This window comes from Sinocyclocheilus rhinocerous, unplaced genomic scaffold (assembly GCF_001515625.1).
Source record: "Sinocyclocheilus rhinocerous isolate Xijiao unplaced genomic scaffold, SAMN03320098_v1.1 scaffold24, whole genome shotgun sequence".
In the NCBI taxonomy this organism is placed as follows: domain Eukaryota; kingdom Metazoa; phylum Chordata; class Actinopteri; order Cypriniformes; family Cyprinidae; genus Sinocyclocheilus; species Sinocyclocheilus rhinocerous.
In genome coordinates, this window is record NW_015647124.1 from 1,362,369 (window position 1) to 1,376,445 (window position 14,077).

Genomic DNA, 14,077 nt, shown 5'->3' on the forward strand with positions numbered 1-14,077 from the left:
TCTAGTACACCCCCAAAACAAAATCAAGACTTTGTAAAAGAGCATAATAGGACCCCTTTAAATAAAAATATCTAAATTATGGAGTCAAAAAAATCTGAAAAGAAAATTAATAAAAGTGTTCTCTTTTGCATTTGTGTAGTTTGCTTTTTGTATTTTGTAATTGTAAACAATTTTACAAATTATTTTATCAGCATAATAATTATATTAAATAAATAAAAAGATCTATATTTTGGAGTACCCCCCACCCAAAAAAAAAAAAAAAAAACAACTGAGAATTTTTTAAAAATTTTTCTATTTTCCTTTTTTTCTATTTTCCTTTTTTTTCCTGTAATGAAACAATATCACTATAAATTATATTATCAGTATAATTATATTACATAAAAATATCAATATTATGCAATCAAGAAAATATGAGAAAGATACAATCATGAAAATTGTTCTATTTTGCATTTTTATTGTTTAATACAACATTTTTTTTTACTACAAATTATATTACAAGCATAATAATTATATTAAATAAAAATATCTAAATTATGGAGTCAAAAAAATCTGGAAAAAAAATTAATAAAATAGTTCTCTTTTGCATTTGTGTAGTTTGCTTTTTGTATTTTGTAATTGTAAACAATTTTACAAATTATTTTATCAGCATAATAATTATATTAAATAAATAAGAATATTGCATCAGACGAGACGATGAAGAAGTTCATCAAAGCCGGAACTAATCGAGCCGTTTGTGCCAGGCTGGGGAGAAAGGTATTTTAATAATGTAAATTATGTGAAAAATAATGCGTTTTTCGAACCACCAAGCATGAGAGCATGTTCTAGTACACCCCCAAAACAAAATCAAGACTTTGTAAAAGAGCATAATAGGACCCCTTTAAATAAAAATATCTAAATTATGGAGTCAAAAAAATCTGAAAAGAAAATTAATAAAATTGTTCTCTTTTGCATTTGTTTAGTTTGCTTTTTGAAAAACAAAATTGAAATGTTTCTATTTTCCATTTTTTTGTACTGTAACGAAAAAACATCACTATAAATTATATTATCAGTATAATTATATTACATAAAAATATCAATATTATGCAATCAAGAAAATCTGAGAAAGATACAATCATGAAAATTGATCTATTTTGCATTTTTATAGTTTAATACAAATTAGTTTTTACTACAAATTATATTAGCAGCATAATTATAAAAATATATAAATTGTGGAGTAAAAAAAAAATCTAAATTAAAAAAAAAATGGTTCTATTTTGTAGTTTTGTAGTTTAATATGATCATATATCTAGTTCAGTTTCAATATGCAAGAAAGGAAATTTGACTAAGTTCACCAATATCAGCAGCAGAAATGTGCTTCTATTTGGCCACTGAAAACCCCACACTGGAAACCCGCTAGAGTCCCACTCCCGCATTTCGGGATCTTACTGATGCCATTGATGAAATCATTGAAGAGACTGTAAGGGAAAAGAGGCTCCTGCAGCTCTCTGAAGAAGAGCTTCAGCGCTCCTGTGATCACATGGATGTCCCAGTTCCCCTCCTCCAGGTCCAGATCCTCTGGAGAAACACACAGAGACACACACGAGTCAGTCGGAATCGCTAAAGTGTCAAGAAGACACAGACAATGTGAGTGGAAACGCTTGGGTCATGGAAAATCACTACTGACCAAATATGAGAAAACAACTAAAAAGTGGTGCTTCCCCTCGCAAACTCTATTCTGTTTCTGTTTCTAGTTTTAGCATTAAATGTAAAATGTCTTATCTCAGCACAATATCTCCTCAATAACCCACACTCATCCATAGTAGTGCTGTTTATAATGTTATTTTTTTAATACACCATACTTTCACCCAAACTGATTAAATAAAAACAAGTTTAAATGGGTAAATCTTCTATACATATTTTTGATTCCTCATTTTCTTTTCTGACATACTCCAATTCTTGTTAAAACACACTAGACATGCTTATTCTGTGCATTTTTAGCACTTTTTGTGTGAAATCATATTTATTTTGTCTCTCAAAAGTGTGCTGTCACTTTAAGTGAGCGTGAGCAGCGCAGCAAAAATAGACTCTGTGCCGAAACCATTGCTTCAGTGCTGCTCACGCGACGCTCCTGCTCCCAGTGTGAATGCACTCTTTTGTTAACATGCACACTGAAAAAAATATGCGTTGCTCACGCTTGTGGTGTGAAACCGGCATGATAAAGTTACAGCTCCTATTATGAGCAAATGCAATAGTGACGTCTTCTTAAATACAAAAGGAAACTAACAAACTATAATACAGAGTATGACATCTTGGTGCAGACGTGAAGAGCTAGTAAACTGAGCTGATGAAGTGTAAAATGCATGCTGATGAATTATACCATGATCTGCTTTGAAACGCAGTTTCTGGATGACTGCCAAATTCCCACTAACTCTGTAGAGTCCATCGATCTCCAGACCTGATGGATAACAACAACAAAAATCAGTTCATGCAGCTTGATTTTTAAATATTAAACAGGGCCAACATTTTTAGACGTACTCAAAAGGTTTATAGGTTATTAAAAAGTGTAGAGGTGTTTTTAGGTTATTTTGTAACAGCGCTCGTCAATGTCAAAATGACTAAGATGACCAATCAAATCAAAATAGGGCGGGCTTTAGAAAGAAAACAAACGTGAATTCCAGTGTGACCATTCTGTTTTTAATGGGGAAAGTCTGTGAGGTCAGATATAAGTAACTAAATATTTAATATTTGACAACTACCATAGAAATGTTAAACAAAAAAATGTGATGATTAGACAAGAAACATTCAGCCATTTTGCATTTTCGGCATATGAATAAGAATGATTTTTTATTTTTTATATATTATTTACAAATAGTTCAAATGTATTACTTAAAAAAAAAAAAAACGTATTCTTTTTAATTGACTGTTCTTTTGCTTTATTTCTTTAAATCCATTTAATCCTTTAATTATTTAATTCCTTTAAATAAAAAGAACCCCGCCCAAAAACAAAACAAAACAAAACAAAACAAATACCTAAATAAATAAATAGTCCCCTCCCAACATTCAAGACATGGTTACAGCCTTAAAATTAAATGACATAAATTATACACATTATTAATCCAAAGTCAATTTCAATAATCAAAATATTTGGCAGTGGTGTAAAGGTAACACACCTCTTTTCTCTACCGCCCGGATGCATTTCTCTACAAAGCTGGGCACTCTCGTCTTTTCTTGAGTGCAGAGATTGTGCAAGTGACATCCGAATACATTTTCTGTGGATCAAAGGGTCACATTAGAATCAGTTTTCATTCAAAATCTTCTGTAAAGGGAACAGGAAATGGATGAGGGAAAGCAGTGATGGACCTCTGATATATCCCTTGTCTTTGACCGACTGCAGGGTGGGCCGCTTGAGGAGAAACTTCTTCAGTTTGGTGCGGACCTTCTTCTGATCTGCTTCAGGTGTCGAAGAGGACGAAGGATGACGAGATGCTAATGAACAGGAAGAGGGCAGTACATTTTTATACTCATTTTCTGTATCCAGTACTGTGCTTTCAGCATTTTCTTTTCAATTTTTTTTTAGTATCTTTAGTTTTTTATAAATGGATAAAATTTACTGTAATTATTTTCTCACATTTATGTCATTGGGGGTCAAACCAACAACATTTCATGTGGGACAAAAAAATTAGAACATTTTCAAAATATCTTCTTTTTTGTGTTCAACAGAAGAAAGAAAGCCATTCAGGTTTGGAATGAATAAATTACGACCAAATTTTTATTTTTGGGTGAACTATTCCTTTAACCCTCCGCTGGTCTTTTATATTATAATGGAAAAGTTGACTTTTAGAATTTTTTTAAATATTATGCTTCATCAGAATGGTAAGAAACTTGATGCTTTTTCTGGCACTTGCTATATAAACACACACAAACGTCTGGTTTGCTATCCTTGTGGGGACTCTCCATAGGCGTAATGGTTTTTCTACTGTACAGACCGTATATTCTATTGCCCTACACCAACCCTACCCCTAAACCTACCCCTTACAGAAAACTTTCTGCATTTTTAGATTTTCAAAAAACTTCATTCTGTGTGATTTATTAGCTTGTTTACCCGTGGGGACCTCAATTTAGGTCCCCACCGTGACACGAGTCCCCATGAGTCTGTGTGTGTGTTCAGGTTTAAGTCCCCACCGGAATAGAAAAACAGGTACACACACGCACACACACACACACACACACACACACACACACAGGTTTTAATTTTTTGTGGGGACATTCCATAGGCGTAATTGTTTTTATATTGTACAAACTGTATTTTCTATCCGCTTACCCTAAACCTACCTCTCACACAAAACTTTATGCTATTTTAGTTTTTCAAAACACTTCATTCTGGATGATTTATAAGCTTGTGTCCTCATGGGGACCTAAAAATGTCCCCACAAGGTCAAAATTTACTGGTATTATTATCCTTGTGGGGACATTTGGTCCTCAAAATGTAGGGAATACCAGGTACACACACACACGCACACACACACACACACACACACACACACACACGCGTACACACACACACACACACGCGCGCGCGTACACACACACACACACACACACACAATAAATAAATAAAAATAAATTAAATTAAAAAAGTTTAAATGGCTTAATCTAGTCATCTAGTGGTTGCACAATGGTATTACATAGGATTTTATGATAGCCTTTAGGATTTTAAATATCTTTGCTGTTTTTTTTTTTTTTTATTAAAAACTGTATTAATTTAAATAAATGCTGCATAATTGCTGCATAAAAGTACCATGAAATCCCCTCAAAATACAAAATATTAAAGAGTAAATATTACTGAAACATCTTATGATACATTCCTTTCATTCAAAATAAAAAAGTTACACTTAATACACTTATACCAGAGGGTTAAGAATCATTTGAAGCACTACCATTGCTCATAGTTCTTTTGTCGAAGGGTCTATCCTCTCTGTCTAAGCTCGAGGACTTCTCACTGATTTCCTCCTCATCTTCAGAGTGGTGCTGATCCAGATCCTGACGCAGATCCTGGCCCAGAGCAATGCAGAAATGCAGATTTCAGAGAAAAACACAACCAAGTTTTGTTAATGTTCAGTTCTGGACAACGATGCAAGACTCACCAGCTGGTGTATGGTATCTGTGATGATTTTATACCAGTCTGTGATGATGCTCTCAGTGTCGTACTGGATCAAGTACTCCACACCATTGCGACTCTTAAGCTGAATGAACAAACAAACACACATGGAACGTCAAGACGACACACTAGTCAAGTATAGAGTATGATCATCCAGCACAGTCGTAGGTAGTGCTGTAACAGCCATACCTCCAAAACATTTTTCTTGCTTGATTTGTCCTTGGTTGCCCGGTTAATTGTTGCCCCTCTCAGTTCGACTGTGAATTCTGGAACTATCTGGTTTGTCTTGCTCTACGTAATATAAAATACAATCAGTGTTGTGAAAAATGCAAATTCTACATTTGCTGGTTTTGTTTCTCACCGATGCTCCAGCTGGTGTCTTTGGATCCTTATGGAATGTCAGTATCCCTCCATGGAGAACCGTCCAGGAATTACTCCAGTTCTTCCTGTGGGACGATTTGTAAAATGTTATACTTTTACATACGAACATAACAGTTTTCACCGTAACACTTCACAAAAAGGTCAGATTGGTGAACGTTAGTTAATGAGCTAACTAACATAAACTGACACTTAGCGATACATTTGTCTTTGTAATTCATGTAAAATAATAAACATATAACTGTTCATTGTTACACTAGTTCATGTCCCGTTAAATAATATTAACAGATATAACTTTTGATATTAATAATGCATTAATAAATGCTGAAATTACTACTAGCTGAGATTAATAAATGCTTTACTTTACTGTAAAGTGTTACCATTTTCATGATGGCCAACCTTACCTAATTTTCTTCCCGTTTTCAGACACCTTTGTTTTATTCAGGATTCCAGCCTTTTCCAAGTTTGAAACCTTAAAAAAAAAAAATGTAATGAGTTAATACAGCCTCTCTGAAAGAAACAAAAAATGTACAGGATAATGTCTGACATCATGAAAGTGAAGTGAATTATAACCTTTAAGGTTCACCTTAAAATGTCGAACAGAAAAAGTAGATTACTGTTCAGCTGTTTTATCCTTTTAATGGTTTTAAATTGAGGAGCAAATCATTTAACACTCCATTTCACTCTTTAAAATGCTCATATAATAAAATCACAAGTATCCACAGGTAAGAAGTGTTCTTCGGTACAACATCAAGCACAGTTTGAGCTAAAACCCCCTTAAACACGGTAAAACCATCATGTTAATGTTAGGACCTTCATGCTTTATAGCCACATATAGCAGTTTAGAGCTGTGCGATAATATAGTTCACATTTTGTGATGATATAAACAATCAGGCAGCTGAAATTTGCTGTATATATATATGTTGCTTTTTTCTGTGAGTATATGCGGATAAAATTGGACATTAGACTTATTTAGACTAATTAGACTTAATATCCAACTTAATATAAAGAGCTGTGAGATAATATATTTATATTTTGTGATGATATAAACAATCACACAGCTGAGATTTGCTAATACAGTATATATGCACATATACACTGTAAAAAATGTAGTAAATAAAACAAAGATTACTGAAGTATGTTCACATTTAATTCAATGTATTACTTGCTGTTTCTTTGTAATTATTTGTGAAATTTACTTGGAATTTGAACAGTGATTGTAATACCAGTACTTTGATATTTACCGTGGTTCGGTATAATTAATTTAATGGAACTCCACCATGGTAAATGTCCAAAAAACAAGGTACTGCCATGATATCACGTCCAAAACTCATGGAAGCATTGTGATACATTTGGTACTTGCTTTTTTGAGTAGAAGGCAGCAACTGGGCTGTAAGTCTCATTAGTAACCACCAGGGGCCAGTGTGGCAAAATACTATTGCATGCATGTGACTATCTCCGAGTTTGACATCAGATGTTTTGGTATCTTAGACTGTTCTTCATAGGTTTACAGTAAGTATCGGTGATCTGTTTGGTGTGTACAGACTGTTTTAAATGAATTAAATGGGTCATTCTTCTAGTCATATTCAAAAACTTTTGATTAGACATTGCTCCACTTGTCCTAACCTGCATAAATACTTTTACTCAGCATGTATTGTGTAACTGCATAATTATATTCTCCTGTGCAATTTATGGAACACCTCTACACTGGCATTATCAAACCCAACACTTACCAAGGAAAAGAGAGAAAAACACATCAATACGTTTTGTTTCCTGATGACACAGCATGTCATTCATGGCAGTAAGTGTTACGTATCCGGTCCATGAAATTCCATCTGCTAGCCATCAGAGGTCACCCTTTCCATTTTCATTGACTCTCGCACGACACACTGTTGCATATCACCCCGGACTACATATCCCATCATTCATTGCACTGATTGCACACAGCACTGATTGCACACAGCTGTTTCATATCACTCACTCACTATTTAACACTCACTCTGATCCCTTCCCGTAAGCACATAATGAGCTTATAATAATCACATGAATGGTGCCCGAAGATTTCCTTTATGTAGTTTATTGTAAAATTTAGATCAAAATTTATATTTTATACTGTGACATCTGGACCTTCTGACTAGACCCTTATGGGGGGTATGGGGGGTTCATTTGATTAGACTTTATTGTATTGTCTGTTGCTTTTTGATATCCTTTTTTATTATTATTGTTTTTTTTGTGTGTGTGTTATTTCAGTGGCCCTTGGGGTGGGTTATGGGTGGAGGGGTTCTTTGTTAAGTTTTGTTTCTTGTTTTTCTTCTGATCAGACACCTTATCTCATTTTGTAACAGATGTAATACCTTTTTATATGTCTGCAAAAATTCTATTAAAAAAACAACAAAAAAAACCAATTATATTTTAAAAGATATAAGCGTTTGATCTGGAGTCTTACATTATGTGGCATCTCAGGAGAGCTGGAGGCATCGCTGTCTGGTGTATTCTGAGGATATGATGAGTGACTCTTCTGTTAAGAGAAAATAACAGGTAAATCACACTATGCATTTACAATAATGGCCTAGAAACTAAAAAAAAGAGACAAGACCATTTAAATATGGTGAAATATACCATTTTCATTACACAACTGCATTTTTTCATTGCAGTAAAAACATTTGTTTGCAGTAAAAACAAACAAAACAAACAATAAAATAAGCCAAACTGACTAAAACTCAAGATATTTACTATTTTAATGCACCCCCTCAACAACTGTCTTGAAAAACATGGATTTATGAGTCCAGACCTGAAAAAATTCATGTAAATTAACAAAATTGTTAATCTCCACAAAATCGTAAAATCATACGTTTCTATAATGGACTTGATGAATGACACTTCTGTTTGTGATAAAATCACATGTGTAAATCATTTACATTTGTAGGGCATGATACAATAATACAATAATGCCCTAGAAAACCAAAAATTGCTTCTCAAAAACAGACAAGACCATTTAACTGTGGTCAAATATACCATTTTTAGTACACAACTAAATTTTTCCATTGTGTGCCTTTGGTAAACACCATTAGTAATGCAGTACAGTATGCTACTGTGTTAATAACCCAATTAATCTCCATGGAGCAGTTCAGTGAAAACAGGGTAAATGTTGAGTATATGTTTGCATATTGAAATGATAGGATCTAAAATACTAGGAGGGATTTAAATAGAGCAACTCTATAACAAACTGAGTCTCAGGTGCATTCTAGAGCCTATTTAGGAAACACGGTCACTAAGGACACGCATGAAGGATCAGGTGTGCATCACATGCGTCAGGGCATCACTCTTTGTTTATGAGTGTGGGTGAGCTGTTGGATGAACTAACACATGTAGAGGTAGAAATTCAAAGCAAATGTGTGTGAGTACATACATCTTCCTGGTATCCCGCACTGCGCCTCCAGTTTTGCTTGGATCCCATTGTGTCCTGCTCTAGTGAGGCCCCATTTCCCACTCCATACTGTCCTGGACTTCCAGAGTACTAGAAGTGTGAGAGAGAATTTGTATTCAGAAATGTTAACTTTATGAGAGGTTTTTGTATTTTTTTGAGCTTGTTAGTACACTGTAATAAAATTATTTTTTGAAGTTGTTATTGGAGTACATTTTACAAGAAAATATTATTTATGTTTTTCTACTTCAAAATTTCATGTTTAATTTGATGTGTTACTTGCCTTTGTTTGTAATTATTTGTGAAATCTACCAGCAATTTCTAAGTGAAAATTATAAAAGTTTTCACTTTTATAATTTTCCATTATTAATCACCACCCACTTTTACAAAAAAAAAAAAACAGCAGCATGGACATTCTGCCAAAAATATAATTTTGTGTTTTCACCGTATCATTTGGGATCAGAAGGACAGTTTCACTCATTTTTTTAGGTGAACAACAGCAATCTTTCAATGGGTCCTTAAAGGGATAGTTCACCCAAAAATGAAAATTTGATGTTTATCTGCTTACCCCCAGGGCATCCAAGATGTAGGTGACTTTGTTTCTTCAGTAGAACACATATGATGATTAACCGTTGCAGTCTATCAGTCGTATAATGCATGGCAATGGTAACAAAATCTATGAGAGTAAAAAAAACATGCACAGACAAATCCAAATTAAACCCTACGGCTCGTTGATTAAAATGATGCTAAAGCAGCAAAAAAAAAAAAGAAAAAAAAAAGATATGTTTAATTTACCCCTTGACAGCCAGGATTCCCATGGTCGTGGAAAACTTAGATATCTAGACTTGGATAAGTTATGAAAATGAATAAGTTTTGGCCATTTTTTACACATTTAATGAATATACGTTTTTCTACTAATACCACGCTCTGAAAAATTATACCGACAGGAATAAATTGTGAATACAAATGTTAAAAAATTCTTATCTCTCATGTCATTCCAAACCTGTATGACTTTCTTTCTTCTGAGGAACACAAAAGAAGATGTTTTGAAGAATGTTGGTAACCAAAGCGTTTCAGTTCTCTTTGACTTCCATAGTATGGAGGGGGGAAAAATACTATGGAAATCATTGGAAACTGAAACGATTAGTTACCAGCATTTTTCAAAATATCTTATTAGGAAAGAAAGTCATACAGGTTTGAAACAACACATGGGCTAGTAAATAATAACAGACTTTTAAACGTTTTTTGGAAGAACTATGCCTTTATTCCTTAACCAGTAAATCACGAACAGCTGAAAAAGTCATGGGGCTTTGAATATGGTTATAGATTAGGGGGGACAAAAAGGTTGAGAACGACAGCTTTAAGACCCGTTCGCACCAAGGACAATAATTATAACAAAAAAAGTTTTAATAATCATTCTAATTCTATAAGAACAGGCCATTTCACACCGCAACTATAACAATAACTACAAACAGAAACGCTATCAGTTCAGAATCACATTCAGAACAATTTCTTCCAGCTGATGAATGATAAAAAACATTGACAGCCAATCAGAATCCACCTGGCTTCACATAGAGCGCGAGCATTTAAAGCAGCAGATAACAAAAGAGCAGTGTCCTTATAACAAACAGAACTTTATTGTCTGCTAAGTTTGGGCGCTAATATAGTTATCGTTCTTGGTGTGAACAGGCCTTCAGGTGGACAATCCCAAATTTTCCCACTGTATCTCACCTCAGGCAAGTTCCACTGGGACTTGCTGCCATCTCTTAAGTAGTAGTATGTCCGTCCTCGATCGTCTAGCGACTTGATCCACTGTCAACAAGACGCTTCATTAAGTTCACCAAATTACAAAACTAGCCTACAGCCCTACTATCATCCACATCACTAATAATAGCAAGCTAATCAGCCCAAATAATAAGTAAGCCAGCCCAAAACAAGGACACGCCAAGGTCAGTGTCAAGTGTCCTGTACCTGCTCCTGCGTGTGGTCGCTCGTGAAGACCCAAGCTCCTTCAGGGTCGATGCTGAGGGTCCAGCCTGGTGGGACGCTGTGATCCAGACTGGCCCTGGGGATTGAGACCTTCTTCACATGAATCAAAGTATACTCTGATGGCATAGAGAGAGGAGATGCTTCCTCCAGATCTGGAGATGCTGGGTAGTCTTCCTCAGGAAATGGAGGCTACATTTTGGGGAGTAAAGAAGACAATAAAAGTATCATTCAAACTTTTTAAAAAAATTTTTAATTCAATTTTTCATTTAATTCTTTCATGATAGAAATAGAACTCATTATTAACTTTTTTTTTGCAGAAAAGGGTAGTGTTTGAGAAACCCTTTTGAAAATATTATTATTGCAATTTATTAATTGCATTTGTTTTTGCGTTTTCATTTGTCACATAAATTACAAATTAAAATTTTAATTATACTATTTTTTTTATGCAACTCAATGTAATACTTTAGTCTACTTTTAGGAGACAATTGATCAAATCTGAAGAGAAAAAAATGATTAAACAAGCAACAAAATAAGTCAAACCTATTAATTCATCCCCACTGTCTTGAAAAAAGTGTATATATGAGGCAGTCTAATCTTAAATGTTAAATATTTTTTTAATATTTTTACAATATATTAAAAAATATATTTTAAAAAATCACGGGGTCTTCGAACATTGCTGTGGACAATGGGGGATCTTGAAGACAAAAAGGCTGAAAACCACTGGTTTAAGACCCACTGACACCAAGGACGATAACTATAACCATAACTATAAAATAATTTACATGATAATATTATACTAAGTATAATTTCCAGGTTGACAGTGTGAGATCAACTCACTGGTTCTCAATCCAAAGATGACTTAAAATGATTAAAAATAAGACAAAGCCAGCAATAATATAAGTCAAACCAACTAAAATCCTCTCAAAAATGGTCAAAAAACCTACATATGCTGCATGAGGAAGGAGAAATTTTAGATTTTAGATTTCTAGACTTTGAAAAGTGTATATTAATTAAGTGTAATGTATATTAATAAAATCGAAAATCTCCACAGCCATTTTTATTTTTTATTATTCTATTATAAAATATAAATTGTAAAAAATATTTTCAACTGCAAATGTCATGGGGCTTTCGAATATTGCTGTGGGCAATGGGGGGCCATGGGGACAAAATGGTTGAAAACCACTGTAATAATAAAAAAAAGCTATAGACTTTAACCCTTGTGCGACCTTTTGGACATTTTTGTCTTTTCAGTTTTGTTTTTTTTGATAATTTTGCCTGTGTTATTGCCAACTGCATACATTTTGGCACAGATGAGTATTTTTATTGGAATTTTACTATTTCACTTCAATTTCCTTTAATAAATCTGTTTTGCACTAGGTACAAAAATTATAACTTTTTTTTTGGTTTCACTTTTTAAAGTTTTTTTACTTCAGCAATAATCTGCCATGGGTCTTCTGTAAAATGAGACCAAACTTAACTCTCCCAAGACCAAACTTTGCTCCCAAGCTTCAAATTTTTATGACAGTTTTTTGACATGGACATTTTTGTCCACTATGGACCTATGTGTAACTTTTTTTAAGTGACGCACAAGGGTTAATTAAGGTAGTGTCATATTTCATTTTTGACAGCCTTGAAAACAAGGCTGTGAGTGATAGAAGTACAGTGTGTTCAATAGCTTGTAATGTTGTTTAACATAGTGATTGTTTAGCTAACGAAACGTCTTTGTAAAGTTGTAAGGTTGTAAAGACTGTCAATTCCTCACAGCCTCGTTTTCATCCATGTAAAATCCAATATGGCATCTAACCTGACTAAGGTCTATTTGCACATAAATACCATAATATGGTAACATAAAACCTCCATACCGGGCAATCTTCCAGAAACTGCTCTGGTGAGGTGATATCCTCTGGGGGATCCCATGAGCTCTGACCCGACACAATGTTAAAGAAGTAATGCCTGCCAGTATTCTCATCCAGCACCTTCTCCCAGTCCGAGCTCCACCTTTGAGGAGAAGGGAATAGGGGCGAGCTGATGGGAGACTGGGGGAACGAGGGAGGAGAACGGGCCTCCTCTGTCCCCACTGACGACTCCATGGAGTAGCTGAGCGGATACTCCCAGGTGCTGCGGCCCGTAGAGGGGTGGTAGTAGTACTCTTGGCCGCTCTGGTCGTCAGTATGGATCTCCCATCCCGCAGAGTCTAAAAGAAGGGTATCGGGAGTGTCTGGGAACTCCTGTAATGGAGAAGCAACGGTACTGGAGGTGTCAGTGGTACTCCGACGCACCCGGGGGAGGTTTACATACACCGCCGTGAGAGCGCTGTCATCCTCTACCTGATGGACAAAAATGACACCCATGAATGCATATACTTGTACAAGACATGATGCCAAAGGCACCCAAATATGATGATCTCTTTGCAAGGAGCCCCTTAAGGAAGCTATATTTTCATGTATGATAACCCATTTGGTGTGCAAGTGTAAGACATTTTTGTGTGCAATATCATAAAGACAACGTTGTTTAAAGGGGTCATATGATGCTATTTTAAAGATCATTATTTGGTGTATTTGGTGTAACAGAATATCCACGCTCGAAGGGATTCTCCACATCACCAGAAAGTAAAACAAAACCAAACGCTCCTTAACCTGAGGAACATTCAGCACACACACCACTGTCAACTGTGTTCTGGAAACACACTTATGTTCAAACTAACAAGGCTTTTTTCACAAGGATGTGTAATGGTCACTGACACAATGCCAAGGTGTTGCTATATGGTGGTTGAGGTGTTCGGGACGGTTTTTAGCACGTTATTATGAGGTTGTTAGGTGGTTGCTTCCTAGCTCAAGTCTCTGTGATGTTCTGGTCTCTAAGAGAAGTCTAACAGATGAGATTTTATTCCATTTTATCATCTGCCAGGCAAAAATCATAAGCTTGCTCTCACAGAAAAGCAACAGCAAACCTCTTCTCAACAAATAGCACAATTTATGGTGTCATTCATATGCAATAATTTTCATTTGCTTATGCATGTTACATAAGCGGTGCACAGACTTTTATTACTTACACTGTAAAAAATGGTTGTGATTTTAACAGTATTAAACGCAACGTTTCGGTCCACTGACCTTCATCAGGCAAATTTGCCTGATGAAGGTCAGTGGACC

The 14,077-nt window shown here is 34.9% G+C and overlaps 1 protein-coding gene across 2 annotated transcripts in view; it reads right to left on the reverse strand.

The window, feature by feature from the left end:
* The window catches only part of arhgap27 (Rho GTPase activating protein 27), a 35,001-nt gene that overhangs the window by 1,226 nt on the left and 19,698 nt on the right, over positions 1-14,077 (reverse strand). The window contains exons 3-16 of one of the 2 annotated variants that reach the window (XM_016513315.1): positions 12,791-13,255; positions 10,911-11,117; positions 10,671-10,751; positions 8,925-9,032; positions 7,962-8,033; positions 5,920-5,987; positions 5,499-5,583; positions 5,327-5,428; positions 5,124-5,222; positions 4,917-5,031; positions 3,340-3,465; positions 3,150-3,248; positions 2,357-2,434; positions 1,426-1,554 (exon numbers count right to left, since the gene is read on the reverse strand). In XM_016513315.1, the coding sequence (XP_016368801.1) occupies positions 1,426-1,554; positions 2,357-2,434; positions 3,150-3,248; positions 3,340-3,465; positions 4,917-5,031; positions 5,124-5,222; positions 5,327-5,428; positions 5,499-5,583; positions 5,920-5,987; positions 7,962-8,033; positions 8,925-9,032; positions 10,671-10,751; positions 10,911-11,117; positions 12,791-13,255 (1,834 nt within the window). The remainder of the gene's footprint in view (positions 1-1,425; positions 1,555-2,356; positions 2,435-3,149; positions 3,249-3,339; positions 3,466-4,916; positions 5,032-5,123; positions 5,223-5,326; positions 5,429-5,498; positions 5,584-5,919; positions 5,988-7,961; positions 8,034-8,924; positions 9,033-10,670; positions 10,752-10,910; positions 11,118-12,790; positions 13,256-14,077) is intronic. The other variant, XM_016513316.1, reaches the window with a different exon arrangement.